The sequence below is a fragment of the Mesoplodon densirostris genome, chromosome 5 (genome assembly GCF_025265405.1).
Source record: "Mesoplodon densirostris isolate mMesDen1 chromosome 5, mMesDen1 primary haplotype, whole genome shotgun sequence".
Taxonomy (NCBI): domain Eukaryota; kingdom Metazoa; phylum Chordata; class Mammalia; order Artiodactyla; family Ziphiidae; genus Mesoplodon; species Mesoplodon densirostris.
In genome coordinates, this window is record NC_082665.1 from 143,234,774 (window position 1) to 143,261,509 (window position 26,736).

The 26,736-nt window shown below is 37.4% G+C and overlaps 1 protein-coding gene across 2 annotated transcripts; it reads right to left on the bottom strand.

Moving 5' to 3' along the window:
* Nucleotides 1-3,439: 3,439 nt before the first annotated feature.
* Nucleotides 3,440-26,608, bottom strand: DIPK2A (divergent protein kinase domain 2A). Of its 2 annotated transcripts, XM_060099563.1 has the most exons (4): nt 25,351-26,608; nt 9,092-9,395; nt 6,803-6,894; nt 6,175-6,260 (listed from the first exon to the last, which is right to left on the bottom strand). In XM_060099563.1, exons 1-3 carry the CDS (start codon nt 26,005-26,007, stop codon nt 6,812-6,814), a joined length of 1,044 nt encoding a protein of 347 aa, XP_059955546.1. In that variant the 5' UTR covers nt 26,008-26,608; the 3' UTR covers nt 6,175-6,260; nt 6,803-6,811. The 2 variants fall into 2 exon arrangements, with proteins under 2 accessions (XP_059955545.1, XP_059955546.1); XM_060099562.1 differs by lacking the exon at nt 6,803-6,894 and having other exon boundaries at nt 3,440-6,260.
* Between the last annotated feature and the right edge of the window lie 128 nt (nt 26,609-26,736).

Below are 26,736 nucleotides of genomic sequence, written 5' to 3' on the forward strand. Positions count from 1 at the left end.
AGTGTTTGAGATTTCTATTTGTGGCTTTAACAACAAAAAATGACTTTTTAAAAGAGAATATTAGTTTCAGAGGAAGATAGAAAAGAACTATACTCAAAACTTCATTACAGGGCTTCCCTGGTGGTGCAGTGGTTGAGAGTCCACCTGCCGATGCAGGGGACACGGGTTCGTGCCCCGGTCCAGGAGGATCCCATATGCCACGGAGCGGCTAGGCCCATGAGCCATGGCCGCTGAGCCTGTGCCTCCGGAGCCTGTGCTCCGCAACGGGAGAGGCCACAACAGTGAGAGGCCCGTGTACCGCAAAAAAAAACCCAGAAAACAAAACAAAAAAAACTTCATTACATCTGAGTACACCAGTATCATTAACTAATTTCATGAGACCAAAATCTGCCTGCAACTTCTAATTCTTACCTTATTCTACTTCCACAACATTTGAAAATAAGTTATGTCTGAAAATCATTACATAAAAGGACCACAAAAATATAGTGTCCCAGTAATAGTGGGGAAAAAAAATCAAAGAAACTCAAAAATACAGGCGTTGATTAAAAAAAAAAAATTCTAGAAGGTTGCCATTCAGAATTGTTAACGAGACAACTGAAAACACCTTTCAAAGCAAGTCTCAGGAAATAATTTGGGTAACCCAATATTACAAAGTGATTACTTAAAAAACATAAAGATAACCTACATGGGAAGTCCTTAGGAGACTGTAAGTATAATTAAGTAATTTGCGTAGCTAAAAAAAGAAAAAAATGAATACATATTACAAGAAACTAAAACCAATAATCAATGTCTTTAAGTATAAAAAGAAAAAATGGAAAAATAGTGAGACCACTCAATGTCATTGGAGAGCCACTGGTTTTGTTTCAGGATTAAAGTGAAATACAGAGAGCATTGCTTCTGCTTGTCCTATCTTTATCTAACAGCCTACAGGTGACCTCTTTCAGTATTCTGAGTCACCAAAACACCTGAGATATACAACTAAAAGGAAAACAAATTAACAAAATCCCAAGCCTGATTGCATAAATGTTGAGCTTATTTTAATGGTCACCTTACAAGGCAGACTTTCTTATAGGTCTGTATAGTCTTAGAACTTGGGAGTATAAGGCATGATGTACAGTTTCAAGTTATCTGTAGGATAAAGAAAGGTGAAAGGGAAGAAAATAACTTGAAAGGTTGAGGTAGATCCCTAGAGACAGAATATATTAGTAAACTCATGTTGGGAAGAGTAATCTAATCTATATAGATCTATGAGGCCTAACATTTCAAGGTCAAAGAAGAAAACATCTTACCCTTTTCTCTCACTCTCTACTCTTCTCCCCGCATCTCTTTTTTTTTACCTTGTATTTTTTTTTAATTTTTTAACATCTTTATTGGAGTATAATTGCTTTACAATGGCGTTAGTTTCTGCTTTATAACAAAGTGAATCAGTTATACATATACATATGTTCCCATATCTCTTCCCTCTTTCGCCTCCCTCCCTCCCACCCTTCCTATCCCACCCCTCTAGGTGGTCACAAAGCACCGTGCTGATCTCCGTGCTATGCGGCTGCTTCCCACTAGCTATCTATTTTACATTTGGTAGTGTATATATGTCCGTGCCAGTCTCTCACTTCTTCTCAGCTTACCCTTCCCCCTCCCCTACCTTGTATCTTAATTGGGATTTTTCTACTTCTTGCCCTCACAAATCTTCCCCTCCACTAATTTATTAAAAATTGAGGATATGGATGTAAACGTTTTATGCAATTATATTCATATGCTCTTGTCCTCAACTATATGCTTCTGGTTCTTAAAAGTTGCCACATGGTATAGGAGAAAGAGTGTTGAAGTCAACCAGAAAATCAATGTTGAGCCGCAGGTCTGCCACTACCTATTTTTGTGACCATGGGCAAATAACTTTAAAAAAAAAAAAAAAAACTAAAATGTCTTTATCCAAAATTTAGACATATAGACAAATTTAGACTTCATATAGGTAGTTTTATCGTTTTTCCACATATTAAGGCAAGTGCAAAATTAAAGTAGATGAGGTTACTCAAGACATCCACCTTTTTGTTTAGTTGTTCAAATTTGTTTCCACTTGGTTTTAAAATAGATTTGTTCAAATCAGGATACAAAGGTGACATTTGCATTTACTTTATCTGTTACTAAAGTCTCTTTTAATGTATAGGGTCCCCCTCCTTTTCCTTGCAATTTGTTAAACAAAGCCAGGTCATTTATCCTGTAGAATTCCCTGTGTTCTGGATTTTGTTGATTGTATTCTGTAACATGTTCTGTAACATGTTCTTTTGTGCTGTGTTTTTCCCATTAATGGGTAGATCTAGGGGCTTGATCAGATTCAGGCTTTTTTTTTTTTTGTCCCTGTCAAGACACTTCATAGGTGGTGCTGGGTACTTTTTCATTGAGTTGTATTAGAAGACACATCATTAAGATTAACCAATGAGTTCATCAGGCTGCCATTCAGATCCATTCATCCAAAGTTCCTCATCAGCTTTTCAATTAATAGCTTCAGCTGTCACTGATGTGCATTGCTTAGCTCTTGCCAATTCATTAGGAATTTAAAAATGGTGATATTCTAACAATACTCCTTCTGCATACTAACTAGAATAATTCTACAAATTCTTCCCCTCAGTTATTTGATTATCCTGGGGGTAAGGCAGGATAAATGCTTCTTTCTCTCCAGGTTTCCAGTTTTCAGAATAATTCCTCAACATCTTTCCAAAGGTAACTGAGTTGTTTTGTTTTTGTTCACGTTTATCATTTTGAATGCATAGGTTACATATTTAATGAATTTCATTGCATTTCAGTTATTATCCTTATCATCATATTACTCCATGTATGTATCGCCAGTGGTTTAAAGTCCCTGCAGTTGGATCTTGAGCTTCTGAGAAAACATCTTTGAGTTTCCGAAAGCTCTCTTGCTTTGGTGATATTGAGGTATTAAGTTTTTGGATGTGAAATTTTTGTTGGAGAAAATGCCTAATGTGCACGGCTGAATCAAATGATATCTCTCGTAAAATAAGCTGGGGCAAGTAGGCTGGGGTACAGATGAAACAAGTTTGGCCACCCGTTGCTAACTTTTGAAATTAGTATAACAACAGTTTATTATTGTTCATTATATTATTTTCTTGTATACATCTGAGAAATTCCATAATGAAGTTCTCTATCCCATTTTAGTAGTAAAAGTTTAAAAAGTCACCAACTACTACAGAAAAACAGAAGAAAACAAACACACCTTAAGTTCGGATCACACCCAACCAGATAGTTTCTGAAAATTATATCAAAATATATGCAAAAAAAAAAACTTATCTATATAACCCCACTTTCCATTCAAGAAAAAGCTGTATATTTGAAGTTAAGAGATAGTCTGAAAAGTGTGATTCTTAAAGTATTCTTTATTAAGATCATTAAAAGTTGTAGAAACAACTTTATATTATAAAGGCACAGGGAGACAGTTCTGATAAAATATTCAAATTAAGCAGTAACTTACAGTACAAAAGACAATTTTAATGCACATACAAACCCCAAATGTCTGATTCAAAAATATTTTACTGCGTCTATTAATGGGCAATGATTAAAAATATAAATTGCTGCTGTATAATAAATATCTGATAGTGAACATCTTGATAGCAAAGTGAACAAAATATTTATTGCTTTTCACATACATATTTTTCCCTGTAATTTTAAATTCCTAATTCTTTTACTATCTTCTCCTCAACTTTTCCAAAGATAAAAGAAATTACACGTAATCTCATGGGGGAAATGGTAGTTATAAAAAACTACCTCAAGTTGCAATCACTGCTGGCAGTGTTTTCTCACTTCCTGTTCTGCAATCACAATCACTCTTCCAAAAAGTAAGATAAATGTCTGCTAAACCACAGAAAGACAACTCCTCTAATGACTGGCATTCTAAGGTTTGTAATGAATACTTATCAAATATAAAAGGTGCTCCATTTTGAAAATGTGTATTTTATTTGAAGTTTTGAGTAAGAGGCGAATGTTTGACATGTAATTTTACCTACTCCCCTCAAAAGTTTTCCAAAGTTGTAAAAAGTCAGCTTAGTAAAATTTCCAGCACTTAAATATTTCTTTGAGGGCTAGTTGATACATGTAATGTACTGATGTATAAAAATTAGCTTTACAACGAAGAGATCTTACCCTTCTTCCAGTTTTTAAACTGGGATTAACTTTATTGATTTCCTCCTGCTCTTTTTGTAGCAACCCAGTTGCAGATGGTACAGGTAGAACTTGCATCACAACAGTAAAGTAACATGAAAGAATCATCCCAATTTAATGAATGCTCTTTCAACTTAAGAAATACCCACATCAAAGTCTTTGATAATCATTTTAAAGTCACTTAACCATATGTCATGTTCAGACAGTGTGTAGCAGCTAGTAATGTACCTGGCACAGAGTTGATGCTCAATAAATAGTTGCTGAATGAATGAAAAAGAAAAGAAAAACTTGGCTTTGGTTGTGCATATTCAATCACTTTCTGATTAGAATAAGGTCAGTCTAGAACTAAATACTGCACACTACACCAAACTTTGCGGTAAACAAAAGTTGTAATTTCAAACAGAAAAATATCACCTACGTTAGTGATAGCCTATTTATATATATATTGTAACTTTAAAAAACAGCCCACAGAAATCTCACACGTTTAACTTTTATCCATATACTTAAATTTGATGATTTTTATGGCTAATAATTGGGTAATGAAGATCAAGTTGGACAGATTGGCTAAACCTGTCTGCTTTATAGTAAGAATTATTAGTCCATCAATAAATAAAAAGTTATGATGCCATATTAAACTCAAACAATGACTACCACGTTGACTTTTGCAAAACTACCAATGAATAAAAGGTACGACATCTTTAAGTTACATATGTTTGGAAGCAGTAGCTTAACTTTTCAATGTAAAAGAATAATCAGGAAGATATGAATTTAATAATGACAAAGTTGAAGTACTGGAAGTAGAATAGTAAAAATAGCTAGGTGACCAATTTTAAAATCTAACCATAGGACTAGGTCTAATATTTCTTTGGCATATGCATTACTATCCTGGAATAGTTAGCATTTAAAAAATACTGGGTTTTTTTTTTTCCCTCAATCAAATTAACATCAAGGTATAGACTGCTAGTATACTCTTAAAGCCTTTTAAGGGACAAAAATGACATTTTGCAACATATGCCAAAGTTCATGTTTAGTGTACACTTATAATTTATTGGCATAGAGGGATGTAACTGTTAAACAACCTTAAATGATCTCATGCAATGGTGAAACCACAGAAAGTGGGAAGAAATGTATTTACATAATAAAATATTCAGCTTTCTGAAAAAACAGTAAACCTGGGAATCCTGCCCTAACGGTAAATGTGTACCTTACAGCACTGAATGAAAACTAGCCCAGATGTAAATGAATACCTATAGTAACCTGAATGTGTAAAATTTAATTAAAAACATAAAAATGGGGAAAAAAAAACAAATCTACACATCAGAAGGAAAAAGTAGCCTATAAAACAGGCCAATCTAATTTGACATTCAAAGTAAATACAAGAGATTCACAAAATCATAATCATAACGCAAACTAAGTCAAGTACCAAGTACCCTTTGATACACAAGCCAATATAACTATCAGACTCATTTCCAATAGCTTAACAATACTCATTAATCCAGTCAGGCATTCAGGGGGTAAAGCAGTTAACGATAGCTCAAGCCTCCAAAGTGTAAGAACAAACTTATTTGCAGAAGCATCATGTGATTTTTTGAAATTATGTCTTACTTTGATGGATGTTAACATTAAGATCTATCAGTGCAAGTTTATCATCCTCTGAATGTATTACTTCCAAATTTCATTTTTCCAGATAATTTTTGGTGGTTTCGTTTTAGCCAGTGCTATTTAAATGAAGAAAAGCGAAGAAAAGTCCACTATAGACTACCTCACATTGTTACTTAATTGTGCTAGATATTCACGCAGTTCTTTTGCAGCCTGGAATCTGCCATAGCGCTTCTTTGGGTTGGCGCACTCATCCAGCAAGGCCTCTAGTCGGCCATCTTTGGCAATTTCACTTGGTGGATCATGAAGCAGTCCTCCAGAGGTGCCACGCCAGGTGGCATGTCTGGATAAGAGGTTCTGACAAACAGCATAATAATTGTGGTCCACAGTGGCACGAGCACAAAGAATTTCTTTTGAAAATGATAAGCAAGCTTCCTTATCACAGTCATCAAATTTGCTTTCATACCATACATCCCAATTTTCAGGTTTATCTGTGAAAAGCGAAAAAGGAGAAAGAGAAAAATACATTTTAAGAGAGTTTTCATTGTTTCCCAAAATGTAACATTTGACTAATTAACACAGTATTTGTTCTTAAAATTGTATAACATTAAATACTTAAATATATTAATTTATACACAAACGTTTATTAGGAGTCCATCAATGCCAGGCAGAAGGATCAGACAAGGTCCCTGCTACTAAAAGGTTCAGCGTAGAGTGAAACTCTCCATGATACAGAGAAAGTGCCATACAGAAGTATGACATAGTGCGACGTGAGTACAGAGGAAGCAGTACCTGTGCCTGGGGCTGCAGAAAGCTGCACAGAGGAGAACAACTGATTTAGGTCTTGAAAGATAAGCAAGTCTGAAAAGCAAAGAGGGAAAACAGCATGCTAGGCCCAGGGTACAGTATGTACGAAGGCACGGATTTAAGCGATTGGTACGGCTGGTTCAGGAAACAGTAAATTCACTGTGGCTAGAGCATGAGACAGATAACTGGGGAGGAGGTACAGATAAGGCTAGAAAATAGTTTGTACCTTGGATGGTCATGACCATGATTCGTCTAATAGAAATGTAAATCTGGGCTGAAGACTGGAGGGACTAAGATGGTCTAGGAAAAAAAGCCAGACTGTAGAAACATTTGAGAAAAAAATTAACAGGGAAGTGTATGAGTAAAGTCTGAGGTTCTAACTAGATGACAAGATAGACACTATCAACATAATGTTAATATTTTATACATAAATACAGAGTAATATAAAGTAGCTGTGAGGTATTCAGTGGAAAGGTTCATTCAAGAAACTAAAAGGCCACTGTAGCTGAAGCATTAAGGGCAGTGGAGGGATGTTAAAAATGAAGCAGAACAGATCCAAGTCACACAGATTATTCTCTGGTAAGGAGTTCGAATTTTACTCGAAGAACCATGGAAAGTCATTAAAAGCATTAAGCAAAGGAGTGCTAAGATCAGATTTATGTTTTAAAAAATGAACTACCTGAATAGAAGGAAACCAAAGGAGAAAAGAATTTCAGAAAGTTGTTACTATTAAAATACTCAGTGAATGATAGAAAAAAAAAAAAAAGTTGTTACTAATCAGTCACTTCATGAATTTGCCAATTGGGTGGTTGCAGATGGTAATGCAGTCTTCTAAGTCAGGTTTAATGGGTGGAGAAATGAATGGAGGCTGAGGAAGCAGAGACAGGCAGTAAGCAACTTTTTTAAATGCTGGGAAAGCAGAAAAGAATCTTATGCATACTTGTTTTGGGGAAGGTAAGAAAAATTGGATTTTAAGGAGGAGGGTGGAAAGTTGAAGAAGATAACTGATGCAACAATTTCTCAAGGAAGGATCTATTCTGTTTGAAAAAAATGAATGTGTATTGTTTTTACTAGTTTAGATGATAAAGGGAAGGACATTGAGGGAGTTGCCGAAACAAAATCACAATTTCCCTGTAAAGGTCATTTACAAGAGTTCAGAAAAGAGGGTGAATAACTAAATATGGCCTTTTGCAAAGTGTCTATTTAGACAGCCCTACCATGAGACATTTGAAAAGAATTAGCCAGAGCTAAAGTAGCACTGGAGTAATGCTCACTGGATGAAATGCGAGAATACAGAAGCTATATTGTATTCATTCAAGGTCAGGAATTAGTTGGTATAAAACTGTAACATGTATTCCATGAATGCCCACATTAAAAAGAAAAAAAATTACAAAAATATTATTTTTACGAAAACTGGAATTAAAGTGTTTTAAAGTTTAGGCAAGTTGCACAACTCTGAATATAATAAAACCATTGAATTGTACACTTTGAAAAAGAAAAGCATGGTGTAAGCTGCTACAACATTCACAAATGTAGGAAGAGATAAGTAGGAAATGAAGCACTCCAGAGCATGGCATCCACTCCCCATGAAAGGATCTACATGGCAGGTCAAGAAATAATCAGAAGTAGTTTGGTGAGTATGGAATCAGATCAAGGCATTGAGAAAAATAAAGTATTTAACAAGATCAAGCTGATGTAAAAAGTATAAACTTAACAGATTGCTGTTACATTCACTGCATTCCGTAGGTGCCACAAATTTTTGGTCTCTTCATCAACAGACCCCCATATGATATGAGGGGATTAAGAATACAAGACCTTCACCATGGAATAACAACCCTTTGGGATTTTTTTTACTAAATACATTAGTTATAGAACTATAGGTTTTGTCTCTTAAACTTTAAAATTCCTATGACACTTAATTTTCAAAACACTTCAGCCATTCTGCCCACCTATCCTTTGAAGAGCTCATAAATAAACGGAGAGCAAAGTTTTGGATGAGACGTAATAATGTCAAACCAAAGTTAGAGATCTGCAGTGCTACGAATCATCTAAATGGTTGAAAAGAAAAAAAAAATCACTGAAGGGACCTCACAGAACAATGAAATACAGAATATCGCTATAAGAGACTCCACAGAAAAATATGGACTCCACGAAAGCAGTACAGTCTCTCTGGTGGCCTTTAACTATATAAAAACTTAATTCTGCATTAGATCCTAAACCACAGCATAAATCAGACAGTATGAAAAAGACATGTGTACACACACACACACACACACACACACACACACAGTATATCTGCGTCCATTTGAATCTGAAGGCTATTTTCTAAATAAGGACAAACTGTGACTAAGAGTACAAGCGTAAGTATAATAAATCAGTATTTGTTTACTGATACTGGTCAACTAAAACAAAGAAAGATGCAAGGTTGCCCTCTAAGGAGGAAATTAAAAGTTTGCTTTACATAAATGTAAACATTATTTTGACATAGAGAAAATCTAAAAGTTATAATACTTACTTTGTCTAATTAACCTTTTGTCAGCAACCAAAACATTTTCAGCATCCACAATGATCACCTTCCCATCTCTAGGACCAACTGCAAAATTGTCAAAGCTGACGTCCAGGAGGTAGAGTGCAAATTCAAAGTCATTGTTTGTCAGCTGCTCTGCTATTTCCATTAATTGCCAAGCGAGGTCAACTCGTTTCTCCCATGGTGCATTAAAGTAACTCCACAGTTCTTCTCCAACATAATTTACAGCCACCATTCTTCCACAAGCTCCAAGATATTTTGCAAATGGCCAACCTTCATCAGATGGAAAACTCTACAAAAGAATTATCTTATTATAAGAGATTCTGATGAAGATATCCTAGGTCTACCCCAGATCCTCCGTAGGGATTTCTACTAGGCATGAGCTTGGATTTTCTTTTTATATTCAATAGTTCAATAGAGAGCAACTTTTTTTCCCTTCTTTCTTTCTTGAAGTATAGTTGATTTACATTCAGTTATACATATATACACATTCTTTTTTTAAATATTCTTTTCCATTATGGTTTATCTTAGGATACTGAATATAGCTCCCTGTGCCATACAGTAGGGTCTTGCTGTTTATCCATTCTATATGTAATAGTTTGCATCTGCTAACCCCCAACTCCCAGTCCATCTCTCCCCAACTCCTTCCCTTCCCCTTGGCAACCACAGGTCTGTTCTCAATGTCTGTGAGTAACTTTATTTCTTCTTTAACTCATACCATGACCATGGACGTGAAAATTTTTTAATAGATTACATTATAAAGCTAAAATAAAGAAAGTCTTTCTTATCAAAATCTCAGAACCAAATTGATCAACAAGACACAAGACACCTTCTTTTTTTTTTTTTTTTTTCTTTTGGCGGTATGTGGGCCTCTCACTGTTGTGGCCTCTCCCATTGCGGAGCACAGGCTCCGGATGCGCAGGCTCAGCGGCCATGGCTCACGGGCCCAGCCGCTCCGCGGCATATGGGATCCTCCCAGACCGGGGCACGAACCCGTATCCCCTGCATCGGCAGGCGGACTCTTAACCACTTGCGCCACCAGGGAGGCCCCAAGACACCTTCTTTATTACCAGATCTAAAAGTATGTATGCTTTCCTTTATCTTTTTGACTCCTGTAAGTACAATCAACCAATCCTTTCTTCGGAATGAATAGGACTGTAGGCCTATTAGCCAGCAGGTGTTTAGCAGGCACCAGGCACTGTGTTATGCTGGAAGAGTGAACTACACAGTCTCTAAAATAAAAATTTTAGAAGAAAAGACATATACCAAACAAATAATTATGAGTGCGATAAGTGTTAGTTACTAAAAGGTGGTGCAGGTCCTAAGAAAGTCTTTAATAGGGGCCTTATCTAGTCCAGAGGAAAGCAGGGGTGGAATTCAAGAAGGATTCTTGGGAAGTACCTTCTATCTATACCCAAAGGTTGGTAAAGAGCAATCTGATAACCTACCAATGCAATCTCTACTCCAAGTACCTCTGGTCCCAAGTTAGCCTTGCTTCCCTTTCCAATGCCATCACATTGTCTATTCACCTTAAACCCAACTTCAAAATTATTTATTCTCTTAATCTTGGCAAGATTTTCTAATGGATTTTATAACTACTAGGAAGATTAACATCCTAAAACAAAAATCTTCCAGGATCATGAACAAGTCATTTTCAACCTAAGCAAAATGGCAGGCTTATTCTAAGGTACTCACTCTCCAAAGCTAAAACACCCAACTACAAGATGAGCAATGGAGTGCAAAAGGGTGATAAATATTGTTTTAAGCAACTTTTTGGAAGACCACATGACCAGAGGCGTTTTTTAAAGAGACATTTTTCAGTCTAGCACCTTTCCTTAAGTTGGGGGAAGAAATTATATAAAGATGATGTTTACATAAACTTCAGGGGAAACAAAGCAAAACACTACAGAATATAAATGTAGCCTACTTCTATTGCTAAAAATTGAACAATCTACATACAAGAGCTGGAGATGAGGCTCTTCTTGGGCCTCTCAAGAAAAGTAAGTAATTTTACCCTGAGCTTTTATAAAATTGACAAAACTCAATAATACCCTTACATTAAAACTTTTATCAACTTTAAAACCAAAAGATTTTTAGAACCAAACTTCCTCCATAATTACCTATGTTCATTTGTGTTTCCTTTCAACACTATCAATGTACAATAACTATTTGTTCTTGGTACATATACCTGTTTTTCTTTTAAATTTTAAGATCTGGAGTTTTGTGATAAAATACTAATTATGTAAATTAAAAATTTAGATATGATAGTATGAATCTTTAAATACAGTAAATGAATTGATTCAATTTTGTTCAGAGACGATATCTACTGATTTCTTTAATAATTAGAGGAAAATACGTTTTTAATCGTATTACCTGAGATTTTAAAATTTCTTGTGGGCAATGGGAAGAGTGACAGATTGCTCATGTCCAATGTGACATGCAAAAACTGCTAACCACATGTTATTTTCAACCTTTCCTCCCAACTTAAAATACCTCCACAAACTTGAAAATTTATTTAGACAAAATGATTACAAAAGATTTAACTATTTCCCAGAAGTATTCATGTATAAAACCTGACATATAAATGAAGGCACTGAAAATACGTAAATATGTGAGATTACATAGTTTTGTCATGCAAAAAGTAAACGAAAAAACTCCTCCATACACTATTGGTATATTATTCACATGCCATATTGTAGAACAGATACAAACTTATCTTTGTGAAAATAAAATGGTCTTTGACAACAGGAGAAAAGGGAACCCTGCCAACCTCTGCACATGTACAAATGCCTCCTTGTTTTTGGAGGCTTTCCAACTGGCAAACGACAGTCAGATATACACTTCATTACTCAAGTCCCTCATGGAAGACGATAAAATATATGAACAAATGTCATACTGAGAAACTTTACATTCATACAGTAATTTCTGACAACGTTAACTGAAATCCTGTTATACCTCATTTTAAGAAGAGCACTACAATTCTTTCATACAGTTTGTTACCTAATCTTTTGGAAGAACTTTAACAAATGAATTCACATCACTTGCTCATGAGAAGAATGTTCATTGTGTAGTCAAAATAGTCAGACTTCATTAATGAGAACAGAATTCTATTGAGCATTCTATTGAAAATGCTTCAAGGAAGCCAAAATATTTATAATTTGTATTTAAAACAATTCTGGCTTAGGATCAAATTACCATGATGAAGGAGAGTTTGAGAGACAAACTTTTAAGATGTTACTGCTTGGATTTATTAAATATATCAAGCAATAAGAAACACAACTTCTGACTTCCTGACTACCCAACTCCCACAGTGCACAAAACCACAGTAGCTAAGATAAGAAGTATACTGCTGAGGTCCACATTTTTTTTCTTTAAACAAAATCTTAAAATCAGATTTTCAAACTGCCTAGCACAACAGGCACACAATTTTAAGTAACCTGAAATAAAATGCATGTATTTCATTTTTATTTCTATTTTTACTTTATTTTTTATTGAAGTATAGTTGATTTACAATATTGTGTTAGTTCCAATTGTAAAGTACAGTGATTCAGTTATACATATATATCCTTTTTCAGATTCTTTTCCCTTATAGGTTATTACAAAATATTGAGCATATTTCCCAATGCTATACAGTAGGTCCTTGTTGGTTATCTATTTTATGTATAGTAGTGTGCACATGTTAATCCCAACCTCTTAATTTATCCCTCCCCCCTCTTCCCCTTTGGTAACCATAAATTTGTTTTCAAAGTCTGTGAGTCTCCTTCTGTTTTGGAAATAAGTTCATTTGTATCTTTTTTTTTTTTTTAAAGATTCCACATACAAGCAGTATCAATATGACATTTGTCTTTCTCTGTCTGGCTTACTTCACTTAGTATGATAATCTCTAGGTCCATCCATGTTGCTGCAAATGGCATTATTTCATTCTTTTTTATGGCTGAGTAATATTCCACCGTGTATATATACATCTTCTTTATCCATTCATCTATTGGTGGACATTTAGGTTGCTTCCACATCTCAGCTATTGTAAATAGTGCTGCAACGAACACTGGGGTAACATGTATCTTTTTGAATTTATGGTTTTCTCTGGAAAATGCCCAGGAGTAGGATTGCAGGATCATATGGCAACTCTTATTTTTAGTTTTTTAAAGAACCTCCATACTGTTCTCCATAGTGGCTGCACCAATTTACATTCCCACCAACAGCGTACGAGGGTTCCCTTTTCTCCACACCTTCTCCAGCATTTATCGTTTGCAGATTTTTTGATGATGGTCATTCTGACTGGTGTGAAGTGGTACTTCATTACAGTTTTGATTTGCATTTCTCTAATAATTAGTGATGTTGAGCATCTTTTCATGTGCCTTTTGACCATCTGTATATCTTCTTTGGAGAAATGTCTACTTAGATCTTCTGTCCATTTTTTATTGGGTTGTTTTTTTCTGATATTGAGCTGTATAAGAAAATGTGTGTATTTTACAGGATTATTTACTACTGAAAAAATGTGTACAAACACTTTTCATGTGAAGGAAAGAGACTTTCAACCTGGAATGGTTTAAGTTCTAATTGGATTGGAGGCACTCCAATTAACTGTTCAGGGCTTTTCATCAGGCTTGAATGTGTATGTCATAAAGTGTAGTATGTGAAGTTTTTATAACTATTAGTCTAAGATTACACAAAGGCACATAATAGTTACAAAACAATATATTTACTACTCTATTACTCTTTTTTTTATATTGAGTGGGTGACTACCCAAAGAAAGTCTACAGAGTATTATTACCAATTTAAAATTAAAAATGGAAATTTAAGTATCACGTCAAACATGCTTAACTCTAAGATTTAAAGCAACATTAAATGCCTTCACTGTTAATTTACATAATAAAAGGTACTGTGAATATGAAACCTAAGATAAGTCATCATGTCTAGGTATCTTTTAGCTTAAAGCCAAGGTTTCGGAAACAAACAAAACCACTAGGATCATCTTCATTTTATGAGAAAATAAAATGAAGGTGACATAAAACATATATATCAATAAAAAGAAAATTTATTTTATACTCTTTAAAGTACATAATATTTCATAAAATTTCTATATTTAAAGGGTGAAACAGTATATGAACAGAATAATGGACTTGATATCACAAGTCTAGCTTTTGAGTTTCACCTTCACCTCTGCATCTCACTAGCTGTGTGATGGTGGCAAAGCCAAAACTTTTTAGAGCTTTAGTCTCTTCCTCTGTAAAACTGGAATAGTATTTGCCCCATATTCATCAGGGCAATGTAAGATCAAAGAAAAAAGTATGAAATGTACAATTTACTACTGCTTTATAAAGAATTGCTTACCAAAACATTTTTATACTTCCTGTTTAAATCTTCCTATTTATATAAGTCCATACATTCATCAATAGAGGTGCTTGTTTGCAAACCGCCTATTGAAAAGGCATCTACAAATAATGAACACCTTCCAAACGTAGCCAAGAACCACTAAACTAGAAATCTATCTTCACTGTCCTCTAGTAGTTTTTAATTTACAAAGGAATGTATAAATTAGTTACCAAACTTTAAAAAGGCTCAATGCTATGAGAAATGTACAGGGCATCCACAAGCACTAAAAATATAAAAAATTTAAAACTTGGTAATATGTATAAACACAGCATTGTAATTTAATTTTCATTTATAATAGGCAAGCACCACAAAATGGCTATTTTATAGCCATTTATTATCTCACAACATTCCATTAAAAGGAATATAACTTTGCAGTTTGCCTAAGAAGGAAATGTGTTACAAGACTGGCTCTTTTTTTTTTAAATTCTAAATGCTGACATAACTATCACATATCTATTGATCAAAACCAAATGTCACGACACTTTATGTGACCAATAAATGGGATGTGAAATCTAAGAATTCTAGATTTGGAGGGTACCTGAGTTGTAAGTACAGTTCAACTTTATCAGCATAGTTTAAGTGATTTGCCTCAAGTCACACAGGTAATTAAGAGGTGAACTCAGGCTAATACAACCCCTCAATCCAATATCCCTCTGTTTCAGAAGTTTTCAGATTTTGGAAAGGTGACAGTACGTATATTTCATACTCATATTATGCAACGCCTCAAGGAGAGTCTGAGGTAGCACCTCACAAGAAAACATATTACACTGCAAAAATACTATAAGCTTATTCATCCTAAGTGGGATAAAGCACATAAATTACCTTGTATTTTCACATTTGTTTGTTTTTAATTTGACGAAACCTACTTTTCTTCAGATTTTTAAATTTGGAATTACAGATAAGGGATTGTAGGTCAACCCACATTTCATTGAGTACTACAAGCAGCTGGAGTAAAAGGCAGTGAGACAGTTACTGTAGAATGAAAAAATACAAACCTTGGGGCCTCCCTGGTGGCGCAAGTGGTTGAGAGTCCGCCTGCCGATGCAGGGGATACGGGTTCGTGCCCCGGTCTGGGAGGATCCCATATGCCGCGGAGCGGCTGGGCCCGTGAGCCATGGCCGCTGAGCCTGCGCGTCCGGAGCCTGCGCGTCCGGAGCCTGTGCTCCGCAACGGGGGAGGCCACAACAGTGAGAGGCCCGCATATCGCAAAAAAAAAAAAAAAAAAAAAAAAAAAATACAAACCTTGAATTTAAAAATCCTAGATCTAGCCTAACTCCATCAAGAAATGCTAAGTAAAGAGCTGTAAATAAAACATAGCCCCTATTCTAAGGAAGGCTTTTTTAGCCTGAGTTAGGAAGATGATTATTAAACATGTATAAGTAATAAATTATGGAATTTGTTGCAAATCACAGAAAATATACAATATGTTGAGAAAGAAGAGTAGGGATCTATTTTAGATGGTGTGGTAAAGGGCAGCCTCTCTAAGGAAGTGCTACTTAGGGAGAGATCTAAAGGATGAGTATAATATTACGTAGACTGGGGATGAGGCAGTTTAGAATGTTGGAGGCATATGTTAGAGCCAGAAACTGTCCTCTGCAGAACTTAAAAAAAGTCCAAAGCAGCTGCAGTGAAATGAGGAGGGAATTGCTTGAGGTGATGGAGTCTGGAGAGGGAGGTAGGGATCAGATCACGTTGGGACTTACAGAACAAAACACAAACTCCTCAACATGGTCCACATGCCATGAAAATACAAAGTATGTGTCCAAGGCTTAACATTCAGAAACATCTTACTTACTGGAGTTAGTCAATATCCCGTGGTATATAACATCATTCCAAAAAACAAGCTTTTACAATATCACAATATCCTTTAATCAATAGCCATTGTCCTACCAGATTAATTACATCATTTTATTCTATTATGTCAGAACACAGTCCTAAAAAAAGGAGATATGGGATGTATAAGAAAAACTGATAGAACAAAGGTCAGCTCTAAAGAGTTTGTGTTCTATTATCTTTTTCTCTCCTTACATGACCAAAAGTAGTTTGCATACTAAGTTTAAAAGATCCGAATTCCTTTCACACAAAAAACATAAAATATTTTATAGCCATTTATTATCTCACAACATTCTATTAAAAGGAATATAACTTTGCAGTTCGCCTAAGAAGGAAATATGTTACAACAATGGCTCTTTTTTTTAAAGAAGAAAATTCCTAGTAAAAAGACACTGAATTGAAAAAAAAAATCCATTAATAGTCAAAACATGCAATCTAAAATCTAGTTAATAGGTTTTCTAAAGAACTGGCATTTCTACACGTACACGCAAATTTAAACTTGAGAACATTTTTAGAAAGTAAATTATCAAAAGCATAGAAAATGCTTAAAGGTTCAATTTGAGCTTCAAAATTATTTTTAAAAGCCAAAATTTGAACAAAATCCCATTGTAGTAACGCATGTTGTAACAGCTGTTCATAGAGATTAGTCTAATGCACTGGTGACAGACTAATGTGTTCACAGTTTTGTGAACTGTCTGGAGGGAAAATATAGTAAAATTACTGGGATGATTTAATGGTTACCTAATTTTTGATAAAATTTCTCTAAGACCTCAGCTTCTTAATTTATACTGCCAAATAGTGGCCAAAATCCATTGCAAATACTGTAGAATCTTAATAATCTCAAGATTTTCAAGTCACAGGGTATGTTCCATTTATTTCATTAAATAATTTTCTGAATGCCATTTCCACCCACCTAGAATTCCAACAATATTAAGCAATGCCTTGAAAATAGCATGGTTGTGTTATTTCACTGAATATCATGTCCAACAGCTGTATCTAAAATAGGAAACTAACATCAAAACACATCAAAAACAAAAAATCTACTAAGTTTAACAGAAATAACTCATCTTTTAGAATGAGTAGCTTAAGAAATGCTCTCCCACACCAAAAAAAAAAAAAAAAAATCACTTGGCCACAAATTTTAAATGTAAATTTTTAAATATATAAATATTTAACTCGTCTCAACTGACCCTTTCTTACCTCATGAGAACCAGCAACTGTGATCCATGTTTCTAAGTTGAAAGATATACCTAGAAACACTATACTCAAATATTTACTTTCAGTAAAACAAAATGTCAAAGAAAAAAAAAAAAGATATAAGCAGTTTCTTTTGAACCCAATAACCTGCATTACTTTCTTTAGTCAAGACCTGATTTCTTTAAAAAGTCTGCCAATAGAACAATACTAACTTCCCCCTTCCCTTTAACTGAATTAACACAGCCCTTCAGAAGTAAAGCAAAATACCTGCCAGGAACATACTATCTCTGCATTAAATACTTGGTGCCTGGTTTTATATTTGTATTCCTGTTGTCTTAACTTTATCATAGTCAAAACAAAACTCTTGGTTCCCCCTACTCCAACAGCCATTCCTTCTCTGGGCTTCCTCATCAACAGTTGCTCGGACCAAAAACCCTGGAGGTATCTTATTTTTCTCTTTCCCTCATACTGTAACCAATCCCAATCATCAAGTCCTGTCAGCTATTTCTCCAAAACATATTGGGTCTAACAGCTTTTCATAACCTCAACTGCAACCACCTTAATACAAACCACCAAGCTTTCTCCTACAAACCAGTGCAAAAGCCTTTCTGATTGATTCCTGTCTTATTTCTTATAACCCATTCTCCACAAATCAGGCCCTACTAAAAACACTTATACTGTTTCCCAGTGCTCTGAAAACAAAATTCCAAACTCATTAAGCATGTTTCCAAGGCCCTACAGGATATGGACCTTGCCTACTTCTATGATCTTGTGTTCTACCACGCTTTGCTACTCCCATGCTTGATCCTGTTGGGGCCTCTAAATTTGTCATACCTCTTGCTTAAAAACACTCTGCCCTCAGAACTTTGCACCACTGGCTTTTTCTCATCATGTGCACCTCAGCTAAAATGTCACTAAATTCTGACCACCAAATTTAAAATTCTATCCCCAATCCAATTCTCCATCTTAGGAATCTGCTTTGTTCTTTTCATAGCATGTAAAATCTAAGATTACCTTGTTCTCTATTTGTTGCCCACATCTAATGCCCCAGAAAGCAAAGACTGCACAAACTGTGCCCTGGCGTGTCATCTTTACTGTATCCTAAGGGCATATAGGTCAGTTCCCAGTGCTACGGAGCGATGCTACAGAATTCCCGTCAGATCTTTTCAGTTCATAGTTAAAATTCCAAATGAGCAGTAAGGCAAATTATGAAGACCCTGAAACATCAAACTTACCTCAAATAATAAATCTTCTAACATTCTGTCTCAGAGTCTAAGAATGTCTAGAAATAACCCAGACTTAACCTCTAGTTTTAAAATTATCATTCATCAATGTACTAAACAAAATTATTAAGCTTAATAATGATTTACAGAGAAAAATTAAACTACTTGCTTTGTATTAGTGAATCCTTACAAAAAACCATGTTTCGTACAATATTCATTCTATTCATCATATGGGACAAATCCTTAACCCCCTTTTAATTACTAGTCCAAAAAAACTATAGTCTGAAGCAACAGCTACATAGGTATTTATGATGTGTCTATGTGTATGTAAGGGTGGTGACATTTGAACATTTGCCATAGGAAGAGTAAAATTTACATATTTCTAAGATATCAACACAGTGTACTAAGGAAGTTTACTATAGATCTCTAAAAATGGAATAAGCTGACTTGCAAAGTAATAATATACTGTAAAAAACTTCACAAATAAGGATATTTTGCGTATAGTATCTGAATAATCCTATCTCCTTTAAAATAATCCTTTCGATCAGTATTAACATTCCCATTTTACTGATTAAAAAACTCAGGCTCTGAAACATTAAGGGACTCGTTCATTGCCACCCAACAACTTTGTGGTAGTACAGAACGCTATTTCAATACTGTCCTCACCACACCTCCTGGGCCCCCCCAAACCCCCACCTCCCAAATCTACAGGCAAAATCCCATTTATCCTCAGAATTCAATTCCTCTGTGAAATCTTCCCTAGTATCCATTCTCATGAAGATACACCCAGATGTCCCTCCCTAAATGAGTCATCTGACAGGGTGCACAATATCCTTTTTTTTTGTAGGGCTTATTATGATAGCATAATAATTAATGGTAATTAGTCATGTATATACCTACCTCCTACACAGCTAAGCTACTTAGTAGTTGCCTAGAAAGAAGGTTTCAATCCAAATGCCTTATAACAGACTATTTAGCAAATGAGGAAACAAAATTCAGTTCTTCTGACTCTAAGTCCTGGGCTATGGTATGTCCAAAGAGCTTCCGGGTATTTTACAGATAACTTCCTCCTATAATCTACAAAAAGACATAAAAATTGGATAAAAAATTTGATTACATAATTTAAAACCTTTCAAGGTCTATGACCAGGATGAATAACTATCCTCATCTTACACCAATAATTTACAGTCTCAAGACAGCTTACAATCATGTACTAAAGTTCACTGCATGTATAGGGAAAATGCAGGGCTTATATTCTAAGCCCATGTTAGTTTAATATATACAAAATGAGTGAGTAAAGAAAGAAAACGTGTCAGCATTCTGTGAAGAGTCAGCAGCAATAACTGCAATATAGGAAGTAGACCAGAGACATAAGGCAGAAAATCAGAATAAAAACCAGACTGATGAGCCACTGAGAAACTGACCACCTATGTCCAGAAAGTAGATCCCCCAAAAGTAAGCTTTCTACCCCCCACCAACATATGTGAGGAATATGTGCTGGTGCAAGCAATGGAAATATGAGGGAAAATAGTTCAAAGATTAGATAAAAGTACAGAAAGGATCTCAGAACTAATAATAGTCAAATGATATGAACATATCCAGAAAATAGGCTAGGGTGTCAAATGATTTTGCTCCACTGATCTGGAAGTGGTGCCTTCCTATGGGTGACTGTCTGTTTCTATAATCTTTCCAAAATAAAAGTCTCCTTCTTTTTAGGACCTGAGTTAACACAGATTTTATTATTTTTGTTTGCTTTGTCAGGAAGCACAATCAAGTGTCAATGAAACCTCAGATAAAAAGAAAAACAGGAAAAAAAAAAAACAACCCTCTAGATTTAAGCTCATTCATTTATTAGATAAAAAGTGCTCTACTCAGAACTATCTAGTCGGAACCATCTCTGAAGCCTAAATTGGGGAGTGCAGGAGTGTGGTTACTGCAGCAGCAGCCAGGAGGAGAGAAGGAGGTAGCCGCTTAAACTGTTGCTTGAAAAGAAATTCCCGTGACAAAGTCTGGAACATCCTTTCTAGGTGCCAATACCCGACAAGACCCTTAGCTACCTTTAGCTCCAGATTTGTTTCCTTTAAAGGCAGTCTCGAATTTTGATTTGCTTTAATCTGATTTCATGTGTGTAAAAATTTGAGGCTAGGAAGACAAGCCTGAAAAAGGACTATCTATCCTGGCCTCCAACCCATAGCAGGGATCAAGTACAAAAACGCCCAACCCCCTTTTATAAGAGCTTAAACTCACCAGTTAAAGTCAAGCTCAGAAGAATAATAATTTCTCAAGTCGAGAGTTTGAGAGTCAGAGGATGTTGGGGCTGAAGAGAATTTAATCCAATAGTCTCACTTTATAGCTAAGTAAAGGGAGTCCCATAAAAAGTTTATCAACTGGTCCAAAGTAAGACAATTAGATAAATGGCCATAATCTTTTGTTTACGTCAAAAACTGCATCTTAGTGCATCTTAAAAGTACATTCTTTTCCTATAGAAATTATTTTTAAGGACAAAAACAACAACATTCATTCAAAGTTTAATTATAAAATTCATCTTGTAATGTAGGAATGGAATAAATCTGTAATTAAAGATATGGTTGATATTCAGAATCATAACTATTTTTAAGGTGATTCACATTCCAAACAGGCTTCAAAACCACTAATCAAATGCATTGGATAATTAAGTCACTTACTTATTTAATATCTAAGCACTCTAATTATTGAGTGCTTACTATGCATGAGGCACTACATAAAATGCTTTCAATGTATTATGTCATTTGTAAGAATAGAAAAGTTTAAAATCTATAGCTTAAACAATGATAGTTACGTTACACACTGTAAATATTAAAGAAATCCCATTAAAACCATGATTCAGAAAATTTAAGACAAAGTTCTACAAATATAATAAGACAAATTCCCACCTCCTTGCCCCAAACAACCAAGAGCTTTCTTATTTCTATAAACAAGACCATCTTCACTATCTCCAAGCGATAACGTCAGAGAGACAGTTTGGGCCTCAGGAAATCCAGACAGCATTTTTCTCCCTTATACACACAATTTTTATAAATTCAAGGATAAGTAAGTACAAATACTGGTAGAAATTTTATCAGTAACAGAAAATATCCTACTATCTTGCCAAATACTTCAACACCTCAATTTCTGACTATTCCAAAAATGCCATACGAATATTACAAAGTTCCTCTCCACATTTTTTTCCAGTTAAGATTAGCATACTTGTAATTAAAATATACCTCTGGGTGAAGTAAAAATGTGAAGAGAAAAAGTAGAAAATAAAGATTCTAGCATTATCTTGTTGCTTGATGCTTATAAAAATTTTTTAGAAGATAATTCTATGGCAGAACAACTTTCCTTAGAATTAGATAAGCTGCTGAAGGCTAGTAAAACTATCTAACAATGGGAAGAGAGTTGTACTTCTGTATCATTTCATATTGGGAAATCTATGCTACAAATCTGTATAGCCTTACATAGCTAAGGTATGTCCAAAACATATCTTGCAGACATTTAATACCATTCATGTCTCCTTTCAAGGCATAACAGAAACTTCAGTTTGTTACTGTTTCTTAAAATCAGAAGATGCATGTTTAATGGGTTACATTAATATATACTTTTCAGTTTTTTCTTTAGTACCTTATCAAAAGAGATTTTTCAATGTTTATTTTTGGAAGCATGTTTCCTACATTGGAACTCTTCTTAAGAATAGTTTGATGAATTCAATCCAAAAGACTTTTTCTCTCAAGTAGTTAATCTGGGGGCAATATAAGAAAAATCTAGTTTGTTATCAACTGTCCAAAAATTCAATAAGTAGCTCCCTCTCCTGGAAAAAAAAAAAAAGAAAAGAAAAGAAAAAAAACAGCAAGTTCCTCTTCAAGCTGTAAAACACACACTTGTACCCTTAAAAATATTTTTTAAAACTACATGAACCCCAAAATATAGAGAGCCAAATCTGAGTGAGTTTTTCTACCATTATCAATTAATATCCCAATGCTACCATAAACAGCTATGAACAGTTTCACAGAAACCTGTATAAATACTAAAATTGTGTATGTCTGTCTAGCTAACAAAAAGTAATGAACATCATGATGTGACTTAGTGTATAACAATCTTTGTACTTGACCAAAGAATTGTGAGATTCCTTTCACTTCAGTGGTTTTATACAGTCATCAAATTTTAATTATGTTGTTCATACTTAACTCATTAGTTTTTACCGAAGATTAAGTGGTTCTATAAAGTAAGTAGCAGCTCTATGAAGATCTTCTATTTAAAAATAAGTCTTCTTATTCTACTTGTTTGTTCAACAGTTAAAAAAAAATACCAATGACTGACTGGTATTAAAGACCCCAAATTTATATTTCACACAGCATGTAAACAGCTATAGAACTAAATTAAAATTTCAAGTTACAAATATCACAGTCAACAATGTTGATACAGATATTTCCTCACATACTGAAAACAAACTCTTATACTATAACCCACCTAGCCACCTGCTCACTGCAATTGTGTCAAGTAAGCTTAAATTACAAAAATATAACTGATTTTTTAAAAAAGTTTTTTATCACTAAAGATGAAAAGAGAAGAAAAGTTTAACCGAAGAGTTCATCAGAAAACAAGATATACGTACACTTGACTGTCTCAATTATAAAGTAAACTGAAAATACTAAGACAACTTCAAGCTTCAAAAACATGTAAGTTTCCCAAATAAAGCAGATTTACCTTAGTGCAAATCAAATGCCAACGTTTCTCATATTAAAATGTCATACATTTATAGAACTGGATATACAATGTTCTTAAAATATTGGTTCTAATATAAGTAGAATTAACTGATAAAAACCTTTCAATAGCAGCCACTATTTTAGTTGCAGAAAATGTGTATTACTAAGATAGCTCTTGACTAAATTTTTGGGTCCCAGAGAATTTGAGAGACTATCTGCTAAGCAAACCATACTGCTAGAGCTTTCTCCAGGGACTAACCTTGTTAACATAAACATCTATTTCTCACAGAGAAAAAGCAGCTTAAATGGAAAAAACCTTTCAAATCAAATGTATGTATCATAAGTATGGACTTAAACTTTAGAGGCTGACTAGTTTTGGAACTACCGAATAATGTAATTTCTTCGAGGAAAGCTTAACCAGTTTTATATACCATTCACTGTTAGAGAAGCATTTACTATACAATCTGTACTTTAAATGACCCGTTACATACATCCTAGGACGACTTAAAATTTACTACGGTTTTGTTGGAGGCAAAGTATTTATTTTGTGTTAAAATTATTTGGCTGAACTAATCAAACGATGCTGGTTTCTCTTAGTTAAGTTGGGCAGCGAAGAACTTGAGAAAAGCCAGCAACATAAATGAATACTGCACGTTCCTATTGATGCACTTTAGATTTTAAAAAAATGCAACCCTGTAAAAAAACCCCAGCCATCAGTGACATTCTTAGCAGCGCCGAAAGGGCGTGAAGTATTCAAAATTACTTGTGATTAATTTTACGTCATGTTTTTTTTTTTCCCTTTGTATTTGAAATACAGCACAACTGCTATGTAAAACGAGCAAGGTAACTTTCCCTACGGTTATCGGGCTAGATCAAAACCCCAACAGTTGTAACCACTATCCAAGGACACACTGCATTAAAGGCGAGTGGGAATGTGGATAAACTCAGCAACTTTTCCCAAGGTAAACACAGTTTTGAGAGGTTCTGTTTTCTTTTTGGCTGTCACCACCAGTAAAAAGATCCCAACCTACTCCCCTAAAAGGCTCGTTTGGTTTCAAAATAAACTCACGAGAGAACCAATAAGTCAGCTAGAAGAGAGATGACTCTCCTTTTTCCCTGTTTTCTAACCCTGGCCTAACATTTCACCTTCCTGCTGCCAAATTACCGCATGAATAGAGCAGGTCACAGGATCAGGATGAAAATGTCCGTCTTGGCCTTAAAGCCTCGCAGCCCCAAGTCCAACGGGCCTTACTTTTTCCTCTTTCTAATCCCACCCAAAGCACGGCTTGCAGACTGACCCCACCCCGGACCCCGGTCCCCATTCTCTGACCTCATCCTCCCGAGTCTGTCCCCAAATTGGCGGCCCCAATGATGTGCCAGGTGAATGAGCTAAGGAATAAAACAAAGACAGACTTTGGGGCCGAAGTGAGGCCAGCCGCGCGGGGTGCTGAAGACGAGACCAAACGCGGCACAGAAACACTGGAGAACTAAGAAAGGTCCAAGGGCTCATGAACACACTTCATGAGCGGAAGCGCAAGCCCCGGCGGATCAAAGCAGAAGGGCAGGGAGGAGAGCCGAAAGAAACTCGGCGGAGAGACATTTTGCGAGCGTACAAGACGCGCTCCCTCTGGCGTTGAAGGATCCGCAGTCAGACCCGAGATGAGCCCGCGCCCAGCTGAGAAGAGCAGACTCTCCAGCAGCCGGGTCCCCCTCCGCGATACCTCACAGCGCCAGGGGTCCTCCAAGCGCCGCCCCCTCCCCACGCCCGCCCCCTCGCCTCGCCGTGCCTCACTCGGTCCTGACCCGGCGACGGGCGCGGGAGGGGCCGCTTCTCCGGACTCCCGTTCCCCGGGCGGCCCTCCCGGCAGGACGCCCCCCGCCCGAGCTCCGCGCCTACCTGTAGCACCAGCGGCTCGGGGTTGAAGGCCAGGGTCAGCAGCAGCTGCATGCGCTCCGAGTCCTTGAGGTTGCGGAGCAGGAAGCTGCCCGAGTCCTTGGTCTCGGCGTAGCGGCGCACCAGGCGGTCGAGCAGACGCTGAGAGGGGCAGTGCACCAGGTCGGACCAGCCCTCCACCGCCTCCGGCGTGAGCAGCCGCACGTCGCCGTTGAGGCGCGCGAACTCGGTGCGGGGCATGGCCTGGAGCAGGTCGCAGCGGGGCCGGCCGGTGGCCCGCTTGCAGATGCTCTGGTCGAGCTGCGCCAGCTCGCGCTGCGAGCCGAGGCGCTTGAGGACCACTCGGCGGCGGCCGCCCTCACGGGGCTCGCCGTACTGCGCGAAGTAGACGTTCTTCACGTTGAGGAAGTCCAGCAGGCGCAGGCGGCCCCACGCCTCGAACACCACCTGCCCGTTGAGGAAGCGGCGGCACCAGCTCGTGCCGAAGCACGCCGGGCACTTATTGAGCTGCAGGAAGCGCCGGTCGGCCAGCTCGTTGCGCTGCCAAGAGGCGAGCAGCGACGGCGAGTGCAGCACCATCAGCACCAACAGGCTGCCCAGCGCCGCCAGCTTCAGCGAGCGGGACAGGCGGCCCAGCTTCGGGGGCACCAGGCGCCACATCCCGCCCGCCGCCCGTCCGCCCGCACCCGGAGGGCGAGGGCACCCCCGGGGCGCCCCCGCCGCGCCGAAACCCGGAGAGTGACTGGCAGGGGCCCCCGGGCGAGAAAAGGAGCGAGGGCGCAGGCTGGGGCGGAAGGCGGAGTAGGTGTGTTAAGAGAGAGAGAGAGAGACGGGGAGCGGGAAGGAGCCGACCGGAGCAGGCTGCCACTTCTCCCAGTCACTAGTCTCCACAACTCCCGAGCTCCCTCCTCCGAGCTCCCCGCCCTCCGACTCCGGCGGCGCCTCCTCCAAGCCAGTCAAGTTATACAGCGGGGGGAGGGGGAGGGAGCGCGGGGACCTGGCGGCCGCGCGCCCGCGGCCGCCCGTGTACGCGCACGCGCTCTTCTTGTTTGGGGCGCGAAAGCTGTTGCGCTGGTGGCCGCCCGTCGAGCGAATGGGGTCTCTAATAAGAGGAAAGGAGGGACTCACGGAAGGGGATGAGAAGCTGGAATGTCTCACATCGAAAAGTAGCAACAGTGTAGGAAGGTGGGAAGGATGAGGTGCCCGCGCGTCCCTGACGCCGCATGCCCTAGTTCGTGCGCGCTGGCTCTCCTGAGGGAGGGAGAGGGGGCCGGAGGGCGGGGCTGGCGGGGCGGAGCGAGCGCGTCGCGCTCCGCCCGGAAAGCGTAAGCGCGGGCTCCCAGGGGCGGCTTTGGTTGGGGGGGGGGGGGGCGGCTCCATGGGGGCGGA

Excerpts from the sequence above, each read along its gene's own strand:
- DIPK2A (XM_060099562.1), bottom strand. The coding sequence starts at position 26,007 with ATGTGGCGCCTGGTGCCCCCGAAGCTGGGCCGCCTGTCCCGCTCGCTG. Across the intron at positions 9,396-25,350 it reads CCGAGCCGCTGGTGCTACAG|AGTTTTCCATCTGATGAAGG; the intron begins GTAGGCGCGGAG and ends ATTCTTTTGTAG. Across the intron at positions 6,261-9,091 it reads CAAAAGGTTAATTAGACAAA|ATAAACCTGAAAATTGGGAT; the intron begins GTAAGTATTATA and ends CGCTTTTCACAG.